Here is a 24599-nt window from a genome sequence, read left to right as displayed (position 1 = left end):
TAAAATCAAGCAAATGGGTGGACTTGAAAGTATTTGAAGGAGAAATGAAATATAGAAATGCGTGATGCTGGACTCAGAGACTCCAAGAAGGGACTGGTGATTACTAAAGGGGAGGGGTGTGGGAGGGTGGGTGGGGAGGGAGAAGGGGATTGAGGGGTATTATGTTTAGTACATATGGTGTGGGGGATCATGGGGAAAGCAGTGTAGCACAGAAAAGGCAAATAGTGAATCTTTGGCATTTTACTAAACTGATGGACAGTGACTGCATTGGGGTATGGGTGAGGACTTGATAATATGGTGAATGTAATGACCACATTGTTTTTTCATGTGAAACCTTCATAAGAGTGTATATCAATAATACCTTAATAAAAATTAAAAAAAAAAAAGAAATGCATGATGCTGTTACTATAATCATGAACTGCGATTATATTTGAAGTGTCTTAATTAGGTCTCCTGATTGCCACAATTTGATGCAATCTGAATTAAATAAGGTGGCCTCAGTGGCAGGAACTCAGGTGGTTCAAGGAATCAGAAACTCAGGAGATTGTCAGGAACCCAGACATTGTAGCTCCATACATATCTCACCTCTGTTTTTCTCTGTACTTTGGCTCCATTGCACCATTTTATCCATCAGCTCTCTTGGTTTCTCCTACACAGTGTCTAAGAAGGCAGCTCCCAGCCCCTGAAGGCAGCTCTCAGCCCCTGACATCAGGTTACCTCAGTTCCTGTAGCTCAATTCCAGTTTCTGAAAAGTTTTGGTAGAAATTGGCTCAGTGATCTTTGGACCAACTATCCTTAAAGTCAGACACCTTCCCCCACGTTTAGTCCACAAAAGACAGTATGTATTCAGACACACTGGCACTTAAGCTTTAAACAGATGAGGTTAGAGAAGACCAGGATATTTGAGAACAGAAGGCATTCTAGTTTATACTGTTGCTTGTGAGCCACACACAGTAAACTGAGTTCTTGAAATGGGCTAGTGGGAAGTGAATGTGCTGTATGTGTAAAATACACAGATTACAGACAGTACATGCAAAACAAAAAAGAATGGAAACATCTCATAAATCTTTTTACATTGATTTCATGATTAATGAGAATATTTTGGATATATTGGCTTAAATAAACTATATTATTAAAAATTGATTTCACCTGTTTCTTTTTTTACTTATTTATGTGAGTATAGACAGGGCTGTTCTAGAGACTGTTAATTCACTCATGCAAGATCCCTTCAATAACTGAGTATCTTCAATGAGCATATTCTATGCTGCCTGGCTCTCAAAGAATGAGAGCTTGCCATTTCCAAAAGTACAAAGATAAAAATCTGGGAAGAAATCTAATATGTTCAGATACATTTAGAGAAAGTTTAAAACATTCTCCACAAGTCCAAAATATTTGAAAACTAGAAAACAAAGTGTACTTGAATAGGAAAATTCATTGTCTCCCCCAAATTAATTTATAAATTTAGCAATCCCAAGAAAACTACCAAGAGGGTGTTAAGGTTTTTTATGTATAATGGGGTATTGAAGGGGTAGGAGGGGGATTATCTTAAAGCATATATAGTGCAAAACAAATAACCAAAAAATTAAATAGCCAGGAAACTCTGTAAAAGTATAACGAGGGAATTACCTCTATCAGCTATTAAAGGCATGTTATAACATCTCAGTTTATTAAACATTCAATAATTGAGTATCTACTACGGGTCCTGTATTTTCAGCATTGAAAATAGTACTGTGAACACTTAAAATGGTGTGACGCCACCTGAGGAATGGTCAGAAGACCCACAGGAACAAAACAAAACCAAGATCTATCATGGAATTTAGCCTATGATAAAGCTGTCATCTCAAACGAGGGGTGAGGATAGCGGAGAGGCCGCAGAAATGGAAGAGTTAATAAAATGTTCTTGAAGGGTGGAGGGGGAAATATATCCATACATTAAACCTTACAAAAAATACTTAAGGGCACAATTGTTTTAACTGTAAAATTAAACACAAAACTGAAAAACTATGGAGAACGCTTTCATTCTTTGTGTGAGCGTATGTGTGTATGCATGTGCGTTGTGCTCTCCGTGGGAACGTCTTTCCATTCGCAAAGTTTAAAGTATCTCAGTTCGTTGGGAGCGGCGGGGCGGAGCAGGTAGCGAACTCCGTGCTCCTACCGTTTCTGGGGGAATTAGTCTCGTCCTGTGGCAATGGGTGAACTGAGCGGCAGGTCTCCAGAAGCCCGTCACTGGTACTTGTCTCAAGAAAATCTGTGTTCAACAGAATAAAAACAGGAAGCTGGACTTTATCCAGAAGAACCGCCTCAATCAAATATTAAGGAATTACCGGATAAATTAATGAAAAACTACAGCTGTTTATTCTAAACATCACTTCCACCTAAACACACATTTCCCTTAGTTTACCCATATTTTGATCTCTGCGTTAACATTTGATTGGGCCGCACAAAATGCTTTTGAAGCAACTACAATTTTTAGATCCCTATGTATCTAAAATGAGGGGTGGGGACCAGCCTCCAGGAAAAAGTGGCCGACACTTTTTTTCGTGCTCACACACCCATCACAACTTTCCCGAAAGTTACACGATCCGAAAAACCGAGATATCCTGGGTCATCCATCTTGCCCTGGATGGATAGGCCGTTGCCACCGCTGCAGCTGTTTCTAAAACGCATCCCTTTGCTAATAGCAGACAATAATGCAGGGGAAAGGTGCCTGTACCCTTCTCGCCCCCGGGAGACACCAACTTTACTTGGCAAATGTAGAAATATCCAAAACATCAGAAAAACTACTGGAGAAAAGGGCAAACTTCAGCCGGGAGAACCGGCAGAACCGGCAGAATAGTCAGGAGGCCACCACCACCCAATTAGATGCACGACGGAAATCATGGGCTAGAGTGGACCAACCCGCGAGCAGGGCGGGACTTTTGAATTTAGACCAATCGAGATACCTCGTTAGGACTCGTTTTTAAGTTGCGATCATTCGTAATGTTTTAGTGGCTCGCGGATAAGGGGCGGGTCTGGCGGATATCATCTAGAACGTCAGGTGTGCGTAGTCTCCGAGCAGCTCACCAGGCTAACCGGAGCCCGCAACAGGCGAGGAACGAGCCGCAGCAACGCGGCCAGGATCACGTTTAGCAGTGCACCTCTCCAGCTCTTACAACGCCTTTATGGGTACAGCCCGTAGCCACCTATCTCCCCGCGCCACCTTACCTTAAAATGTTAAGGTGAAAGGAACAGTGGACGTGGTAGATGAGCAAATAGCCAGCTCTTTCTTTTGAAATCTGTGGTGGCTCTGAAAAGAGCCTTTTTGGATTTTAGAAGCAGACGCTCGACAGCCTACTTCTTTCTGGGTGCGGCTTTCTTGGATTTAGCAACCTTGGGCTTGACGGCCTTGGGCTTGACTGCCTTAGGCGCGTTTCTGGCTGTTTTCTTGGATTTGGCAGCCTTACTTTTCTTTGGACTTTTGGCCACTTTCTTGGTAACGACCGCCGCCGTAGTTTTTTTCTGGGTCTTAGCGCTTTTCTTCGGCGTGACAGACGCCGTGGCCTTGGTTTTTTTGGCTGCTCCCGCGGGCTTCTTGAGTTTGGCCGCGCCCGCCTTCTTAGCCTTGGACTTGGCTTCCCCGGAAGCCGCTTTCTTGTTGAGCTTAAAAGAACCCGAGGCGCCAGTGCCCTTGGTCTGCACTAGGGTGCCCTTGTTCACCAGGCTCTTGAGGCCCAGCTTGATGCGGCTGTTGTTCTTCTCTACGTCGTAGCCAGTGGCCGCCAAGGCTTTCTTGAGCGCAGCCAGCGACACGCCGCTGCGCTCCTTGGAAGCCGCGACTACCTTGGTGATGAGCTCAGACACCGGGGGGCCGGATCCCTTACGGCGAGTCCCCGCCGGTTTTCTGGCAGTTTTCTTCTTTACCAATGTCTTTTCAGTAGGCAGGGCGGTGGCAAGAACGGCTGGAGCAGTCTCCGACATGCTGAAAACGCAAGGTTCTGACACATGTGGCAGAGCGCCGATGAAGCGGGGCCGGAGTCCGTCCGCCGTATATATAGAGCGCAGGCGCGCCCTGATTGGTGCTCCGGTCGCCCGCCTGGCTGGCAGGCTCCGGGCCGCCCTGGTGCGCCCAAGTTGTGTTTGTTCCACTTCACAAAAGGGGAAAAATATTAAAATATCTTTCACCAAATTACCCAGGTTTGGTCGGGAAAGGATCCGAGAAGCCTCAGGCTTCATACTCTCCGTTTATTTTTTCCGCAACCACAAACACAACGCGGCCAGACATCCCCAACTCCCCCAACTCCCAGGGAAGTCCAGGGCAGTAGGAGACCACTTTCTGTTTTTCTTCTAAATTGCCTATTCGCTCCTTTGCCCCTGAAAGTTCTTTTTCTCAAGGATGGTTGGGCACATGCTTCCCTTCCTTGGGGGACAAAACCGAGATGTTTTCCACCTAAATTTTCAAGATAATTCTGTTTCTTCGCAAGGGAAATAACACAGGTCCTCTATGAATTCTGCGTACGGACCGATAGGAACTGTGGACTGGGACAAGGATTCCGGGGCCAATCCAAAGCATTTAGGGCAGGATAGGAGTGGGTTCATAAACCTTGGGGAGGAGGCAGTGGTAGTCCTGGATGACGGGGGGTTGTGGACTTAGTTCTTCGATTTGAAGACATTGAAACTATCAAATCCCTCTTTCATAGATGGGGCGGGGCATTCTTCACTTCTCCAAAGTCGAGAAATTGGACTGTTTTTAAAAAGCCCTCAGGTTCCCCTCTGGGTTGTGCAAGGCAGGGGGTCTGGCCCACAAGAATAATTAGAGAAAAAGGGAGAGCCCCTAAACTTGCAAAGAACCCTCCCACAGACTTGGCAGCTAGAGACATTGTGATGATCTATTTTCAAACAAGCATTTGTTTTTGTGTGCTGCAATAAAGAGATGAATTCCAGCACATGAAGATTGTACGTTACTTCCAGTAACACTAATACATGTCATGGTATATATAGAAGGACACTCTCTAACTGGCATCTCATTGATGGAAATAAAGCAACTGACTTTAATAAAATACACTTTTGACTAATAAGATGAAGTGCAGATTTGAAATAAAAAAAACAAAATGGCAAAATTTAAACAAATAGAGGAAAAGTACTAGAACATATAAATTAATATACTATTTTTTGTTAATAGGCTTACCTCTTCTCATTTCCCCTACAGCTGCTCATATGTATTGTATTCAAAAATTTGCTTGACTACTTTAAGGTTTGCTACTTTGTGTTTCAACCTTTGGTTCCAATATTGCAATTTTTTTCTCGTGAGAAAAGGCTCCCTAAACTTTCTTCTCAAATACTTAGTACTTCTATATGTATATATATTGCAATGGCCACATGTAACTAATAGCTATCATGCTGGAGAACATGACTACACCAAAGGTAACCGACTTAATACTTTCTTTTTGATTAGGCTCAGAGTGTGTAAACTTTTATGTTCACTCGTAGAAGATTAGTACGTTAATAAAGGTTTTCTCCAATAGAGATGCAAGTAAATTCTTTCCAGTAGAAAACATAACCCTGTAAGTTAGGATTGTATTGCCTACTAGAATATCAGCCAGTTTTATATCCAATTTTCAGCCTTCTAGCATTCTTTCCTTTCCTGATTAAATACATATTTTGCTCACCTGTATCCTACTTTCACTGAACTTTGTCATCATGTTTGCTCCCTCACTAATGATTTAAATTATTCTTTGACCCATGCACGAGCTTGTTATACAGTATTTGTATGAGTCATGTTTTTAACTTTTTGAAAATTATGCTTTGACACTTGGTTAATCAGTTTGTCCTCAGGGCTCTGAATCAGAACATAGAAACTGTTCTCAAAATGGAAGATACAGAATTCTTTGACCATCAACTTGAAAGCAACCTTAGATCTGGTAGATGTTCCCTGGAGTCTCGGGCTTTGATGTAAGCTTGAACAAGACTGTGAGCAGCAAAGGGACTATTACAGTTAACTCCAAGGGAAAATTCAGATTAAAGGTGTGATCTTCCCACTCAAAACTGATGGCCACAAGATAGCCAGCAATAAACTGAGGACATGAATATTGCCATGCAATAAATTGTGTATTCTTGTATCCTGAATATTACAGGTTGGCTAATTATGTTTCATGTTGGAAACAGCCTGGGAAGGTGGTGTGCACAATTAAATATGTAGAACAGAATGCCAAATCCAAAAGGTTGTACTATAACTGGAGAGGCAGAGACAGAGAGAGGGATTCAAACAAGACACTCGAAGGAGAGTGAGAGATGTTATTAGCACAGGTGAATGGATCAGGGACTGACAGTTGATTTTTCTCTCATTTTCTCTTTCTACTATGCCCACATAGGGTCCTGATATTTATAAACCTTGTTACAAGCCTCAACTGGCAGTGATATCACAACCTCCTTTTTCCTGACTCAGGAAGGGATGAAGCTAATAGTAGTAGCCACTCCACTGGGGGTCCTGTTCAAGAGTATACAGTGTTAGTGCTTTGGTTCACTACCAGACTGACAATATAGGGCAGCCTGAAAAAAAATACGCAGGAAAGAACTTCAAGAGATTTGCAGCCTGAAGATGTAGGCCCTCCAGTATATTTCTTTGCTTCAGCACCGCAAACCATTCTTACAAATAACCTCAGAGCAACTTTTCTGTTCTATTTTCAACCTTTGCAGGCAAATGGCCAACAATTTTTAGGCAATTAGACCTGAACCAAAACGTTTCCCTCACCAGCCTGTGGGTACCTCAAGGGCTGAGAGGGAGAGGTACCTCTATCTCTATTCCCTGAAATACCCTCAAAATATATTGGGAAAACTGGCAGAGAATAGTAAAACACATGGTAGAAGCTTAATAAATACAGGGAGAGGATTACAAAAGGAACAGTACATCACAAAACTTTTTGCTTAATGTTTTGTAGATGTTACACATAAGTTACAGAGGAAACTAGGTTATTAATGGCCACATTATTCAAGCTTGCTTTCATAAGACTTTAAACTGTTTCAAAAGTCAAATCTATCCTCAAAATAAAAGGATTTATCAAGAGTGAGAATATGTACATTATTACAACTTCCCAGACTAGGCCTCAAATAGACAATTAAAAGATGCAAAAATATATTAGGCAACTAATACCAAAACCAGGCAAAGACCCCACCAAAAAAGAAAATTACAGACCAATATCCCTGATGAATATAGATGCAAAAATACTCAACAAAATATTTGCAAACCAAATTCAAAAATACATCAAGAGGATCATAAACAATAAGCAAGTGGGATTCATCTCAGGGATGCAAGCATGGTAAAACATTCGAAAATCCATCAGCATCATCCACCACATCAACAAAAAGGACAAAAATCACATGATCGTCTCTATAGACGCTGAAAAAGCATTCGACAAAATTCAAGATCCATTAATGATAAAAACTCTCAACAAAATGGCTATACAGGGCAAGTACCTCAACATAATAAAGGCCGTATAGGAAAAACCCACAGCCAACATCATACTGAATAGCGAGAAGCTGAAAGCTTTTCCTCTGAGATCGGGAACAAGACAGGAATGCCCACTTTCCCCACTGTTATTCAACATAGTAGTGGAGGTCCTAGCCATGGCAATTAGACAAAGCAAAGAAATACAAGGAAACCAGATCGGTAAAGAAGTCGTCAAACTGTCACTATTTGCAGATGACATGATGTTGTACATAAAAAACCCTAAAGACTCCATTCCCAAACTACAAGAACTCAGCAAAGTCGTAGGATACAAAATTAATACACAGAAATCTGAGGCTTTCCTATACACTAACAATGAACTAATAGAAAGAGAAATCAGGAAAACAATTCCATTCACAATTGCATCAGAAAGAATAAAATACCTAGGAATAAACCTAACCAAGGAAGTGAAAGACCTATATCCTGAAAACTACGAGACACTCTTAAGAGAAATTAAAGAGGATTCTAACAAATGGAAACTCATCCCATGCTCTTGCCTAGGAAGAATTAATATTGTCAAAATGGCCATCCTGCCCAAAGCCATCTACAGATTCAATGCAATCCCTATCAAATTATCAACAGCATTCTTCAATGACCTGGAACAAATAGTTCAAAAATTCATATGGAAACACCAAAGACCCTGAATAGCCAAAGCAATCTGGAGAAGGAAGAATAAAGTTGGGGGGGGGATATCGCTCCCCAACTTCAACCTCTACTACAAAGCCACAGTAATCAAGACAGTTTGGTACTGGCACAAATAACAGAGCCACAGAACAGTGGAACAGAATAGAGTCTCCAGACATTAACCTGAACATATATGGTCAATTAATATATGATAAAGGAGCCATGGACATACAATGGGGAAATGACAGTCTCTTCAACAGCTGGTGTTGGCAAAACTGGACAGCTGAATGTAAGAGAATGAAACTGGATCACCGTCTAACCCTATACACAAAAGTAAATTCAAAATAGATCAAAGACCTGAATATAAGTCATGAAACCATAAAACTCTTAGAAAAAACATAGGCAAAAATCTCTTGGACATAAACATGAGTGACTTCTTCATGAACATATCTCCCCGGGCCAGGGTAACAAAAGAAAAAATGAACAAGTGGGACTATAACAAGCTGAAAAACTTCTGTACAGCAAAGGACACCATCAGTAGAACAAAAAGGTATCCTAAAGGGAGAATATATTCATAAATGACAGATCTGATAAAGGGTTGACATCCAAAATATATAAAGAGCTCATGCACCTCAGCAAACAAAAAGTGAACAATCCAATTAAAATATGGGCAGAGGAGATGAACAGACAGTTCTCCAAAGAAAAAATTCAGATGGCCAACAGACACATGAAAAGATGCTCCACATCACTTGTCTTCAGAAAAATGCAAAGTAAAACCACAATGACATATCATCTCATACCAGTAAGGATGGCCACCATCCAAAAGACAAACAACGACAAATGTTGGCGAGGTTGTGGAGCAAGGGGAAACCTCCTACACTGCTGGTGGGAATGTAAATTAGTTTAATCATTGTGGAAAGCAGTATGGAGGTTCCTCAAAATGCTCAACATAGAAATACCATTTGACCCAGGAATTCCACTTCTAGGAATTTACCCTAAGAATGCAGCAGCCCAATTTGAAAAAGACAGATGTACCCCTATGTTTATCGCTGCACTATTTACAATACCCAAGAAATGGAGGCAACCTAAGTGTCCATCAGTAGATGAATGGATAAAGATGTGGTACATATACACAATAGAATATTATTTCTGCCGTAAGAAAACAAATCCTACCATTTGCAACAACATAGATGGAGCTAGGGGGTATTATGCTCAGTGAAATAAACCAGATGGAGAAAGACACGTACCAAATGATTTCACTCATCTGTGGAGTATAAGAACAAAGGAAAAACTGAAGGAACAAAACAGCAGAACCCAAGAATCACAGAACCCAAAAAAGGTCTAACAGTTACAAAAGGGATAGGGACTGGGGAGGATGGAGGGAAAGGGAGGGAGAAGGGGGGGTGGGAGAAGAAAGGGGACCTTACAATTAGAGTGTATAATGTGTGTGTGGGGGGGACAGGGAGGGCTGTGCAACACAAAGACAAGTAGTGATTTTACAACATTTTACTATGCTGATGGACAGTGACTAATGGGGTATGTGGGGTGACTTGGTGAAGGGGGGAGTCTAGTAAACATAATGTTCCTCATGTAATTGTAGATTAATGATACCAAAAAAAATGTGCTAGTCTTTATTAACTAATTTCACTGAAAAATGACTCTAGAGCTTAATGTTTAACACAGAGTTTTGGTAGGGGGTTTCCTTGCATGTAGTTACATTGCTGATTGTAATTATCTTGCCTTGCTTTTTCCAGAGGCCTTTATCCTATTTTGTCTAAGCTCATGGTCCCTGTCTCAGTCTTACATGGACAACTTTTAAAATGTTAAATTTTCCTTTTCATTTTTAAAGTAGAATGACCACAGTGAAAAGGAGGGTAACAAAATAATATTATGTGAAGATAGTAGCACTAGAACTGGCTTTTACCTAGTAGGGAACAAAATTATGACATTCCTGGTTAAGGTATGTCAATTATGATGACGATAGCAATAAGAGTAATAATAAATGTTTTAAGCACTATACGCTAAAAAAGAAATCAACTTAAGGAGTTTGTGACTTTGCAGTGTGCTAAGATCAAGCCAGCACCCTGCATGCTGCAACACACATACCTTAAACAAAGCTCACCCTCTCTGCAACACACGTACTTTAAACTGCACAAAGTGTGGGTTGTATAAAAGCCCAATAAAAGAGGCTTCCCCCAGACTGTTCTCTCATCAGTGAAACCTAAAACATAAATCCACTAATCAATTAAATTAAAAGTACCCAACTGCTAACTAGTAATTTTAACACTTTTAGGTAAATAACCATCAGTCCAGGGATATGAAATTCCGGGGCAAAATACCTCGAAAACCAGAAATCAGTCAAAGGGAGAAATAAAGTTTAAAATCCGTTTATTGCTTACATACTACAGTATGGGGCCTTCTGTCTTTCCTGCTCCAGCAGAAGCAAAACCGGCTCTCCGCCGCAACTACAAACTGCAGTATGTGGCCATCTCTCTCCTCTGCTCTGGAAGCAGCAAGGCAGCAAGCCAGCAAGCCAATCAACCCCCTCCTCCCCTTAACCTCTCAGGTTCAGACACTCCCTTCCAGACCAGATAATTACCCATTTACCATACTTCTCTCTACCCTTGAGCATCTTTTGATATGCAGATGTACTAACGCCAGGGGAGACCTTCTGGAAATATTACAATTTTACCCACAGTCCATCCCTCCAGAAATATCACCTTACAATTTACTTGTTCCCCCTCTTCCAGCCAAACTAATGACATACAATAGCAACAACAATAAAATCATGATAATCCTCAAACCAGAGGATTCAACCTATGCAGATGAAGTAAAAGTATTTACAGCACAATCTCTCACAAAGCACAAAATGTATCTATACTTATTTAGTTATTCCTAACAACCATGCTAGGTTGCTCACAAAACTTTTACTGAACATGAGACAAAGTCAAGCCTCTCTTTAGGCATTTTTTTTCTTGACAATGGCAACACAATCATGATAATTCTCAAGCCAGAGGATTCAGCTACGTTCAAAGTCCCATGCAAATTAAGTCCAAAGCTCGTCCATTCCAGCCATCACACAGCAGCTGCAGCCAGGAGGCACATCCAGGACTCAAGGACTGTAGAAGCAAATAACCGTGATTTTGGGGAGCCACTCTTTTGTTATTCCGGGAATACACAGGAGGCCAGCTTCCAGGCCTTTTCCCCAAGGTGCCAGAAGAGCCAGCCATCGCCGGTCCATGTGTTGAAATGTCCAGGGCCACGTCCCTTTTATTCTTAACTGCTGTACCCATCCTTGAAACGCATGTCCAATAAAGTGGGTGCCTTGATCGCTCTCAATCACCAGCAACCAGCCATAGTCTGCAAAGAAATGCTCTAGGTCCCTCTTGGTGGTTTGCTGATGTGCACAGTGTGCAAGGCACTCCTTCCAGGCTCTGCTGACTTCTTCAAAGGTCAATTAATGGCAAGCCCCCGTGACAGGCTACAGCCCACATTATCTTTTGCCCCACATGCAACAAATGTTGGTGTAGACACTGGGGCACATCAGAGACAGGCTTTCCTTCTTGCCAGCGCACATAGGCCAATGCATCTGCTTCATTATTCCCTGGGGATGCCAAGGGCAAATGGCCAGTCACATGATATACTGTAGGTATCTGTGACACACCACCCTGTAGCCTTTGGGTCCTGTCTCTCACCCACCCACCTGCAATGGGAAAGGTGGTTATCACCTCCATCGGAGCTGTTCCGGTGATGGGCTCCGTAACCAGCAAGGCATGGTACACAGCGGCCAGTTGCTTCTCCATCAAGGTGACCCGTACCTCTGCTCCTTTCCATAGTTGTGACCAGGCTCCGGCTGGCAACAGAACAGAACAGCAGCAGTGGCAGAAGCAGTAGCCTTAGCCCAGGGTTTGTGTGGCTAGCAGTGGTGGTGGTGCCTTCACCACCACAGGAGTGTAAACATATGTCCCTCGGCACAAGCGCCACTTCTCCCCATTGTTTCTAGGGGTCGCCCTCTCTAAGGTCACACCCTAATTATGACAGATTTCAGCTTCAGATAAATCCTACCAACTGCGCCAGTTCTAAGTCCAGGGAGAGGAAATCTCGGGGCAAAATACCTCTAAAAACCAAAATCAGTCAAAGGGAGAAATAAAGTTTAAAATCTGTTTATTGCTTGCAAACTGCAGTCCTGGCCCTTCTCTCTTTCCTTCTCCAGCAGAAACAAAACCGGCCCTCCCCCTCACCTGCAAAGTGCAGTCCTGGGCCATCTCTCTCCTCTGCTCAGAAGAAGCAAGTAAGCAAGCAAGCAAGCAAGCAAGCAAGCAAGCAAACCAGCCAGCCAGCCCCTCCCTTTAAACTCTCGCGTGCAGACACACACTGGGTTCTGTAGGTAATTATCATTGATATGGAGATGAACTCTCCAACCCTGAGGAATGATGCAAATGCCCTAAAGCCATACTTCTCTCCACCCTTGAGCATCTGTCGATATGCAGATGTACGAAAGCCAGGGGAGACATTCTGGAAACATTACAATTTTACCCACAAGAACTTAACACATGAAGGTTAATTTTTTTAACATTTGAAGTTTCCAAAACTAGTTGAATAACCATTGGGTAACAATTTAACAACCCTTCTCTGCCCAAAGGCTTTTACGGTGTGGGAGGTTGTTTGTGCTAATAGACACTAGATGGCGCTCCAAAACAAAACTGCCTTTTGCCTGACAGCTAATGCTCAGGCTGCTTGGCTAAGTCATTAATCGTTTGTTAACTTTGGGTTGATGTATTACTCAGAAGATTTCAACCTCATTCATATAGTTTTTCGAGGGACAGAAATGACAATTACGCACATTTGACGATGACAGTATTGTGAAGCTGTGAGACTCGAGTACAGGCCCAGAGCAAGGAGGCTGATTACCAAGACCTTTGGAGTTCATAAAGAGAAATCAATCGGCAAATGGACAAGAAACTCATGTTTGTTGATTTACTCAGTCCCCCAAACAACTGTTAAGCAGGAGAAATACAGATAACTAACATAGAAAGAGCTTGGAATCTCTGCCTCTGTAAGTCCGCGGAGAGGAAATCCTGGGGCAAAATACCTCTAAAAAAAGAAATAAGTCAAAGGGAGAAATAAAGTTTAAAACCCATTTATTGTTTAGAAACTGCAGTCCAGGGCCATCTTTCTTCTCTGGAAGAAGCCAGCCCGCTAGCCAGCCTTATCCCTTTACCCTCCCAGGTTCAGACACACCCTCGGTTGCCCAGGTAATTACCCATTGATAATGAAGATGAACTTCTCTCCACCCCTGAGGATATGCAAATACACTAAAGCCAGGAGAGATATTCTAGAAATGTTCAATTTTACCCATACCCTACATACTGTATTTGTCTCCTTTAGTGCTTTAACCTTTCTCCAAAAAGAAAAAGAAAAAAAAAAGGAAAAATTCAGCACTGCTGCCCTGCATGTAGGCTTGTTAATCACCAAAAAGAATTTTTGCAACTTGATATTTCTGCACATAGCCCCTAAGGAGATAGGGGAATATGTATGAAAATAAATTGCCCCGTCAAAGATTTAAGGAACATTGTGACCAGACCTAGGCTAATGAGAGTCAACTGACTAAGGACATGGAGTTTCTCAGCTGTCCTTGGATCCTCCCTGATCCCTAGATTTCTGTAGCCTTCAGTTACCAAACTGCTCCTCCTCTACTCCCCCTTTCCCTGGCATAAAATAAGTTTGCAATCAACCCTGAGTTAAGATGGTGCTTTAGGGCATTAGTCTACCATCTTCTCAAGCTGCTGGCTTAACAAATAAACCCACTTTCCTTGTCCCAATATGTTGTATCTTGACTTAGCCTGTGGAGTGACAAGTGGAAGTGAAAGGAAAGGAGCGACACATAGCAGCAATTGACCGGAGAGTTCCGCTTTATTAGGGAAAGGTGCTGGGTTATATAGGAAGGGGCATGAATTGATTGAGGTGTCACTTCTACGGGGCTGGTGGCTGTTGGCTAGGTGCTGGGATTGGGAGGGGGGCGAGAGGTGATTGGGCTTCAGGTGGCGCCGGCGGGAACTGAGGACCCCCCCTCCCCCCCCCGCCGAAGAGAAGCCGGAAGTTTGCCATCTTACTGGTGGGGACCCTTCAGGAAGGAACTTGGACTTGGTAACATATTATGCTTGTACTGTCTACAGTTTAGAATAAAGGGGGAAAGACATGGGAAGAGAATGGGCAGGAATGCTTTACACTGTCAGTACAGTGTAGAGACCAAATGAGGAAATGGCCAATTTTATTCAATAACAGGAGCAGAGGTAATTTCACGGAGAAGCCACTTCAATTGTGTATTAAATGTAAGATTAATTGTAAAATGTAAGCTAAATTTCAACCAAAATAATCAGGCGACGAGAGGCAACAAAGGGCCAGGCAGTTTATTTGACTGCAATTCCAGGTGATATTCTCTGGTCTGGGTATTACAGGCCAGGGAAGTCACACCTGTCAGGGAGGTGGGGGCTTATAAGGGATTAGGATGGGGAGGAGTGGGCAAGCTATCCTAGGGGGCGTGGTGAGGTATGATTGGCTAAAGGTGACATAATAGACAACTAGAAACTTTTTTCTTTCCAAGAGGTAGGAGGCTGACATCTGGGTCTTAGTTGGCACATCCGAAGGATGGAATTCAGGAAGAGCTGTCTCCTTTCCATATAAGGCATGGACATTGGGGGTCTGGTCTGTTCTCCTTTTATGGTATCTCTCTGTTCTGTTTGCATGTCCTTGTTTTTCCTTCCTCCAGCCTAACATTCCAGCCTTTTGGTCATACTGGGCGACGACTCGATCTGGCTACTTCTGGCTGACAAGGGGCGACGTGGGGGTTTGAGGCTGGTATTAGGCCGAAGGAGGGGGTTCAGTGTGAAGAGGTGTGTAATGGTGAAGTAACATCTGGTTGCTGGCAACCTGGGTCATCTGGGTTAGCTGCTGTTGGAGAAACCTGAGGACACAAGGGGCAATTAATAGTAAACTACAAACTGTTATTAAGGGGCTCAGTAGGGGCTTTAGCCAGGCTATTATGGGGGACTGGAGTTCTGGATTGAGTTTACATTTCAATGACTAGTATTAGGATTTACTATAGATAAGACTGCATTACTGAAACAATACTTTATTCTAAAATCACCCTCATTTTTATTAGAAGTAGCCAGATTAAGAAAATAATTAACAGTTGGCTTGATTATCTGCATAAGTACAGCAAGAAGAGAAATTGATTACACAGGCTCTTTTAAATATGCTTTGCTGGAACTTTTTATAAGGAATTTCAGATAGGACTTTTAAAGGCTTCTTGAGGCCAGAAAGCCAAGCCAGACTTGCCATTAGGTTGTGCCTGCAGTACCTGTACAAGTGGGTGAATTCCTCTCTTTTTGAGGTTCCCAAGACATTCCTGAGGTTCCTACACCTGCTAGGAAGTGACCTTCTTTACTCACCTGGTAAGGCTGCTGGGAACTCTGTAAGCAAGGTACCAGGCCAGTTCTTCTAAGGGGCTTTGATGACTTTATAAAGTCAATCTTAGTTCCTTAAAGCTGACTGTTTATATCTGAGTTTGCACACGTGTCTCTCAGGTATGACGTTCCAGTCAAAGCCTTGGTAATATAACCAGTGTTTTTTATTGGTTGTCTTACAAGGAAAGCAGATTCTTATTGAACTTGTGCAAATAAACATACTGCCATGAAATATAAAAATAGTCACTGAGAGTTTTTAAATTCTGGAGGGATCCGGTAGAGAAAAAGATAAAGTTTCAATTCTGCTTATAAAGGCAGTTATTTACTAAACTGTTGTCAGCTTAAGAGAAAAAGCTTAAAACATTTTATCAACAACATTTGAAACAAAAAGCTACAAAATTATCTTCTTTAGTTTTCTTAATCTTATGCAACTAATACCTGTTCTGCTGAAATCTAGTTTCTTACTAGTTTAGGAGTGATAAACAGTGAGTATAGATGACAAAAGACTTACAAATGACAATAAAGATCTGATGAGAGCTTACTGTAAGACAGTTGTCATAAGGAAATTCAGATATTTCTGTAACACAAAACATTCAGTAACAAAGTTTAGCATCATTCTTTTTGACAGTGCTTTCTACGTAAATATATATCAGATAAATAAGCCAAATTAGCCAAATATTTTCTCCAATGAGAAAAAGTTCCTCTGACATGTTCTAGAGGCCCTCTGGAAAATATCAGAGTTAACTAGAGGTAAAAGTACCTTTTTGAATTTGATTTTGGGAAGTTAGAAGAAAGTTTCTTTGGCACTTGCTCAAATAGGATTATAGGTTGCCATGAAGCAATACTTATCCATTTAACTAGAATGACAGCAAAGTACTTTAAAGGCAAATAAAGGTTACACAGTTGTTAGCAACGTTTAGCTTTTAGAAATTTTAATATTAAGATCTCATTTTCTTAAATACTCCCACAACTCATTGAGACTTTAAGCATGAGAAACTGCTTTGATAAAACAATTAGAGAACCCATTGCAATCTGTCAATATTAAGAGCAGACTAACAGTTAAGAAAACTTTGTCCTTTTTAACTGAAAACAAAATTCTAATTTTGCTGTGTACTTGACACCGAGACTCATTTGCTTTAATTTTATATAGCATGACCATATTAAATTCTTCTACAAACTTTCTATACCCTTTTTTTTTTCATTTAGAGTTTTCTCTGTAAAAAGAGCTGTACTTTAGAACAAAGTTACTTTCTTTTATCAAAAGACACATTCTTTAGGATGCAGAAATGTTTTCCTTATTACTTTAAATAGTTATAATTAGAACTTATAACCATTAGGTACCTTAATTTTTAGTGAACACTGAGGAGGCTATTGTCAACTGTTACACTAGCCTTCTTTAGATTGACAAATTTATGAGCATTTATAATTTCTGTAACTATGATCTTTACAGCACAATCTCTCACTAAACACAAAGTATATCCTCTTAACTTAGCAAAACTTTAAGGTTTTAGGTTACTACAAAGATTCTCAGGCTGTAGGTAGGTATACACACTGTAACACACAATTAAGGTGTTCACTTGCCACACTTATTTAGTTCACTCATTTGTAACAATTATGCTGGATTACTTACAAGACTTTTACTGAATATTAGACAAAGCCAAGCCTTTAAGCATTTTATTCTTAAAAGATTTAGCAGATACAATCCATTTAAATGACCCTAGGTAAACTTAGGCCGCTGATCACCACAAGGACATGCCTGACTCAGCCAAACCCAAATTAGCATTAATGCTTAACATTTTTTAAAATTAATTTTATTTTGGTATCATTAATCTACAATTACATGAAGAACATTATGTTTACTAGGTTCCCCCCTTCACCAAGACCCCCAACATACCCGTTCACAGTCACTGTCCATCAACACAGTAAGATGCTGCAAAATCACTACTTGTCTTCTCTGTGTTGCACAGCCCTCCCCGTGCACCACACCACTATACATGCTAATCGTAATGCCCCCTTTCTTTTTTCCCGCCCTATCCCTCCCTTCCCACCCGTCCTCCCCAGTCCCTTTCCCTTTGGTAACTGTTAGTCCATTCTTGGGTTCTGTGCTTCTGCTGCTGTTTTGTTCCTTCAGTTTTCTTTTGTTCTTATACCCCACATATGAGTGAAATCATTTGGTACTTGTCTTTCTCCACCTAGCTTATTTCACTGAGCATAATACTCTCTAGCTCCATCCATGTTGTTGCAAATGGTAGGATTTGTTTTCTTCTTATGGCTGAATAATACTCCATTGTGTGTATGTACCACATCTTCTTTATCCATTCATCTACTGATGGACACTTAGGTTGCTTCCATCTCTTGGCTATTGTAAATAGTGCAGCAATAAACATAGGGGTGCATCTGTCTTTTTCAAATGGGAGTGCTGCATTCTTAGGGTAAATTCCTAGAAGTGGAATTCCTGGGTCAAATGGTATTTCTATGTTGAGCATTTTGAGGAATCTCCATACTGCTTTCCACACTGGTTGAACTCATTTACATTCCCACCAGCAGTGTAGGAGGGTTCCCCTTTCTCCACAACCTCGCCAACATTTGTCATTGTTTGTCTTTTGGATAGTAGCCATCCTTACTGGTATGAGATGATATGTCATTGTGGTTTTACTTTGCATTTTTCTGAAGACAAGTGATGTGGAGCATCTTTTCATGTGTCTATTGGCCATCTGAATTTCTTCTTTAGAGAACTGTCTATTCAGCTCCTCTGCCCATTTTTTAATTGGGTTATTTGCTTTTTGTTTGTTGAGGTGTGTGAGCTCTTTATATATTTTGGATGTCAACCCTTTATCAGATCTGTCATTTATGGATATATACTCCCATACTGTAGGGTACCTTTTTGTTTCATTGATGGTGTCCTTTGCTGTACAGAAGCTTTTCAGCTTGATATAGTCACATTGTTCATTTTTGCTTTTGTTTCCCTTACCCGGGGAGATATGTACATGAAGAGGTTACTCATGTTTATGTCTAAGAGATTTTTGCCTATGTTTTTTTCTAAGAGTTTTATAGTTTCATGACTTACATTCAAGTCTTTGATCCATTTCAAATTTACTTTTGTGTATGGAGTTAGACAGTGATCCAGTTTCATTCTCTTACATGTAGCTGTCCAGTTTTGCCAGCACCAGCTGTTGAAGAGACCATCATTTCCCCATTGTATGTCCATGGCCCCTTTATCGAATATTAGTTGACCATATATGTTTGGGTTAATATTTGGAGTCTCTATTCTGTTCCATTGGTCTGTGGTTCTGTTCTTGTGCCAGTACCAAACTGTCTTGATTACTGTGGCTTTGTAATAGTGCTTGAAGTTGGGGAATGAGATTCTCCCCACTTTTTTCTTCCTCCTCAGGATTGCTTTGGGTATTTGGGGCCTTTGGTGTTTCCATATGAATTTTTGAACTATTTGTTCCAGTTCATTGAAGAATGCTGTTGGTAGTTTGATAGGGATTGCATCGAATCTGTATATTGCTTTGGGCAGGATGGCCATTTTGAAGATATTAATTCTTCCTAGCCAGGAGCATGGGATGAGATTCCATTTGTTAGTGTCCTCTTTAATTTCTCTTAAGAGAGTCTTATAGTTTTCAGGGTATAGGTCTTTCACTTCCTCGGTTAGGTTTATTCCTAGGTATTTTATTCTTTTTGATGCTATTGTGAATGGAATTGTCTTTCTGATTTCTCTATTAGTTTATTGTTAGTGTATAGGAAAGCCACAGATTTCTGTGTGTTGATTTTGTATCCTGCAACTTTGCTGAATTCAGATATTAGCTCTAGTAGCTTTGAAGTCAGCATCTATGGAGATGATCATGTGGTTTTTGTCTTTCTTTTTGTTGATGTGGCGGATGATGTTGATTGATTTTCGAATGTTGTACCATCCTTGCATCCCTTGGATGAATCCCACTTTGTCATGGTGTATGATCCTTTTTTATGTAATTTTGAATTCGTTTTGCTAATATTTTATTGAGTATTTTTGCATCTACGTTCATCAGGGATATTGTTCTGTAGTTTTCTTTTTTGGTGGGGTCTTTGCCTGGTTTTGGTATTAGGGTGATGTTGGCTTCATAGAATGAGTTTGGGAGTATTCCCTCCTCTTCTATTTTTTGGAAAACTTTAAGGAGAATGGGTATTATATCTTCTCTGTATGTCTTATAAAATTCTGAATTAAATCCATCTGGCCCGGGGATTTTATTCTGGGGTAGCTTTTTGATTACCGCTTCAATTTCTTTGCTGGTAATTGGTTTGTTTAGATTTTGTGTTTCTTCCTTGGTCAGTCCTGGAAGGTTGTATTTTTCTAGGAAGTTGTCCATTTCTTCTAGGTTTTCCAGCTTCTTAGTATATAGGTTTTCATAGTAGTCTCTAATAATTCTTTGTATTTCTGTGTTGTCCGTCGTGATGTTTCCTTTCTTGTTTCTGATTCTGTGATGTGTTTTGACTCTCTTTTTCTCTTAGTAAGTCTGGCTAGAGGATTATCTATTTTGTTTATTTTCTCAAAGTACCAGCTCTTGGTTTCATTGATTTTTTTTCTACTGTTTGGTTCTTCTCAATTTTATTTATTTCTTCTCTGATCTTTATTATGTCCCTCCTTCTGCTGAGTTTAGGCCTCATTTGTTCTTCTTTTTCCAATTTTGATAATTGTGACGTTAGACTCTTCACTTGGGTTTGTTCTTCCTTCTTTAAATATGCATGGATTGCTATATACTTTCCTCTTAAGACTGCTTTCTCTGTATCCCACAGTAGTTGTGGCTTTGTGTTGTTGTCGTTTGTTTACATACATTGCTGCATCTCCCTTTTAATTTGGTCATTGATCCATTGATTATTTAGGAGCATGTTGTTAAGCCTCCATGTGTTTGTGAGCCTTTTTGCTTTCTTTGTACAATTTATTTCTAGTTTTATGCCTTTGTGGTCTGAAAAGTTGGTTGGTAGGATTTCAATCTTTTTGAATTTACTGAGGCTCTTTTTGTGGCCTGGTATGTGGTCTATTCTGGAGAATGTTCCATGTGCACTTGAGTTCTGTAGATGTCTATTAGGTCCATCTGTTCTAGTGTGTTGTTCAGTGCCTCTGTGTCCTTACTTATTTTCTGTCTTGTGGATCTGTCCTTTGGAGTGAGTGGGGTGTTGAAGTCTCCCAAAATGAATGCATTGCATTCTGTTTCCTCCTTTAATTCTGTTAGTATTTGTTTCACATATATTGGTGCTCCTGTATTGGGTGCCTATACATTTATAATGGTTATACCCTGTTGTTGGGCTGAGTCCTTTATCATTGTGTAATGTCCTTATTTATCTTTTGTTACCTTCTTTATTTTGAAGTCTATTTTGTCTGATACTAGTATTGCAACACCTGCTTTTTTCTCTCTGTTGTTTGCATGAAATATCTTTTTCCATCCCTTGACTTTAAGTCTGTGCATGTCTTTGGGTTTGAGGTGAGTCTCTTGTAAGCAGCATATAGATGGGTCTTGGTTTTTGATCCATTCTATTACTCTGTGTCTTTTGATTGGTGCATTCAGTCCATTTACATTTAGGGTGATTATTAAAAGATATGTACTTATTGCCATTGCAGGCTTTACATTCGTGGTTATCAAAGGTTCAAGGTTACCGTCTTTACTATCTTACTGTCTAACTTAACTCGCTTATTGAGCTATTATAAACACAGTCTGATGATTCTTATTTCTCTCCCTTCTTATTCCTCCTCCTGCCTTCTTCATATGTTGGTTGTTTTGTTCTGTGCTCTTTTTAGGAGTGCTCCCATCTAGAGCAGTCCCTGTAGGATGCCCTGTAGAGGTGGTTTGTGGGAGGCAAATTCCCTCAACTTTTGCTTGTCTGGAAATTGTTTAATCCCTCCTTTATATTTAAATGATAATCGTGCTGGATACAGTATTCTTGGTTCGAGGCCCTTCTATTTCATTGCATTAAGTATATCATGCCATTCTCTTCTGGTCTGTAAGGTTTCTGTTGAGAAGTCTGATGATAGCCTGATGGGTTTTCCTTTGTAGGTGACCTTTTTTTTTCTCTCTGGCTGCCTTTAATACTTTGTCCTTCTCTTTGATCTTTGCCATTTTAATTATTATGTGTCTTGGTGTTTCCCTCCTTGTACCCTTGTCATGGGAGTTTTGTTTACCTCTGTGGTCTGAGAGGCCATTTCCTCCCCTAGTTTGGGGAAGTTTTCAGCAATTATTTCTTCAAAGACACTTTCTATCCCTTTTACCTCTGTCTTCTTCTTCTGTTTCCCCTTTAATGCGGATATTGTTCCATTTCGATTGGTCACACAGTTCTCTTAAAATTCTTTCATTCCTGGAGATCTTTTTATCTCTCTGCATCAGCTTCTCTGTGTTCCTGTTCTCTGTTTTATAGTCTATTAATGGTCCCTTGTATTTCATCCATTCTGCTTTGAAGTCCTTCCAGAGATTGTTTTATTTCTGTGTTCTCCCTCCTTAGTTTTTGGATATTTCTCTGTAAGTCCATCAGCATGGTTATGACTTTTGTTTTGAATTCTTTTTCAGGAAGACTGGTTAAATCTATCTCCCCAGGTTCCTTCTCAGGGGAAGATGTAGAAGATGTCAAAGCTATCTGGGTTATTCTTCTCTGGATCAAATTTTTTTGCCTTTTCATGTTGATAGGTGCAGTGGTATGCTATTGACGTGTCTGTCAGCTGGGAGAGCGTAGACTTTTTCCAATTGCTCCAGGCCTTTATTTACTGGGACAACTGCGGCCCCTAGTGGCTTGTGTTGGGCAATTGCATGTAGACTGGGTCTCTGTATCTTGCCCGGCCGGTATGGAGGAAGCTCCCTTGCTGTGGGTGTGGCCAGAATCAGGCTGGTGCTCTGCTATGACTGGGCCCTGGAGTAGTAATGGATGGGGGCCTGTTTGGCTGTTTACCTCCGTGAAGGGTCTCAGAGCTGTTGCCCAGGGGGTTAGTGCACCCGGAGTTCCCTGGAATTTTCAGCTGCTGGTCTGTGACCCGGGATGCTTCCGTCTAGTGGTGGGTTCCCTGTCCCTTTAAGACTTTCAAAAAGCACTCGCTTTTCTTTGTCCCAGGAGCACCGGCTGTGGGACCCACTCACAAGTCTTACTGTCCTGCTTCCCTAGTTTCTGGCACCCCATGCATGCATGCACTGTGTGTCTGCGCTCTGGTGCGAATGGCTAGGGCTGGGTGTTCAGCAGTCCTGGGCTCGCTCTCCCTCCCTGCTCCGAGTACTCTCCTCCCACCGGGAGCTGGGGTGAGGGGCCTCAGGTCCCACTGGGCTGTGGCTTGTATCTTACCCCTTTCACCAGGCGCTGGGTTCTCACAGGTGTGGATGTAGTCTGGCTATTGTCCTGTGTCTTCTGGTCTCTCTTTTAGGGATAGTTGTATTTGTTGTATTTTCAAAAATACATATGTTTTTGGGAGGAGATTCCCACTGTCCTACTCATGCCACCATCTTGGCTCTGCCCTCCAATGCTTAACATTTTTTATCAGATATTCTGAAAATTTTAGAATGCCCAATTTTCACAAGTGCTTGTTTTTAAATCAGTTTTTATTAATACCATCCTGAGGTAGGAAAATATTTTTCATCTACACACCTAGACACACAAACATACAAACTGAGACACAACGACTATGGTCAGCAACACCCCCCACACAAAAATACATACACAGACAAAGTGATATAAAGACTTGAGTCACTGATATCCAATTGCTTTCCCTCTCCTCAGCTTCCTGTCTGTGGCTTCTGGATCCAGAGGGTGGAAGGAGTGTGTTCTGGTGGGGGAAGAGGGGGTGAAGGTGGAAGGAGAGGGGAAGGGGGTGGTGCAGCCACCAGAAGAGGAGAGCAGGACAACGGCATGGTTGAGAATGTAGGACTTTAAGATGGCCACAACATGTGTGAAGACAAAGGACTTAAAGATGGTGGTGGAGAGAGGGGGAGGGAATTGAGAGCTTAGGGAGGCAGGTGACTGAGGTCTTCTGGCAGATCTGAGAAGGAAGAAGGGCTGTTCAGAGTAAGAGGCTGACATTCTTTAACTGGAGATTAGTCCAGGAGAACCTGAGTTATTGAACACTTAACATAGAGGTCTGGGTGGGAGCGCAAAGTCCAAAAAGCCTGCACTTATGGGATTTCAAGCTACTCTCCACTCCGGTGGCAATAATTAAGTTGGTGAGGAGGCTAAAATCAAAAGTTCGTTCAGGGGGCCAGTGAGATTAATTGTCCAAGGGATACCGAGGCCCAGCCTCAGAGCAAAGAAAGACTAGCTTCTATTTGTGAAATCCCCAGGACAAATATAGAGTAGCCAAATTAGAAATGAGACACTGCAGCAGGGTCTGAGCCTCTGCTTTCAAGGGCTGGCTCCCCATGTCTGCACCACTTCCCAACTAATTCTGTTGAGAGGAGTGCCCAGCGTCCCAACTGCACCACGTTTGGGGAGACTTCCTGGGAGCCTGGGTGAGGGATGTCTCCCACACCACAGGGCCAGGGGTGGGCTGGATGCCCGCAGACATCATGGGGCCTGGGTTAGGGATGTCTCCCACACCACAGGGCTAGGGGCAGGCCAGATGCCCACAGAAGGTGGGCTGGATGCCCAAGGGGCCAGATGCCCCAACCTGTACGTAGCTACAATTTCTATCAGACCAGGTGAAACAGAGTTAGGAAGGGAAACAGACTGGGGGAAACTGAGGGACTCACTGGATAATAGTCCAAGCAGAGAGCAGGCTGAAGTCCCGGGTAGGGGAAGGAGGGGGCAAGGCTGCCGGTAGCCGGTCAGGGCCCCATGCTCACGCTCCTTCCTGGGTTTCAGCACCAAATGTAAGATAAATTCTAACCAAAATATGCAGGCGATGAGAGGCAACAAAGAGCCAGGCAGGTTATTTGAGTGCAATTCCCGGGTGACGTTCCCCTATCTGGGTATTACAGGCTGGGAAAGTCACACCCGGTTAGAGAGGTGGAAGCTTGTAAGAGGTTAGGAGGGGGAGGAGTAGGCAAGCTATCCTATGGGGCATGGAGAATTATGATTGGTTAAAG

At 41.7% G+C, this 24599-nt stretch overlaps 1 protein-coding gene across 1 annotated transcript; it reads right to left on the bottom strand.

Annotated features, from left to right (window-relative positions):
- Positions 1-1645: 1645 nt before the first annotated feature.
- Positions 1646-4015, bottom strand: LOC108400185 (histone H1.2-like). Its single transcript, XM_017665416.3, has 2 exons — positions 3205-4015; positions 1646-2248 (listed from the first exon to the last, which is right to left on the bottom strand). Exon 1 carries the CDS (start codon positions 3955-3957, stop codon positions 3331-3333), a length of 627 nt encoding a protein of 208 aa, XP_017520905.3. The 5' UTR covers positions 3958-4015; the 3' UTR covers positions 1646-2248; positions 3205-3330.
- Between the last annotated feature and the right edge of the window lie 20584 nt (positions 4016-24599).

This window comes from Manis javanica, chromosome 16 (genome assembly GCF_040802235.1).
Source record: "Manis javanica isolate MJ-LG chromosome 16, MJ_LKY, whole genome shotgun sequence".
Lineage (NCBI taxonomy): Eukaryota > Metazoa > Chordata > Mammalia > Pholidota > Manidae > Manis > Manis javanica.
The sequence above is the reverse complement of the archived record's forward strand: the minus strand, read 5'-3'. Positions and strand labels throughout refer to the sequence as shown.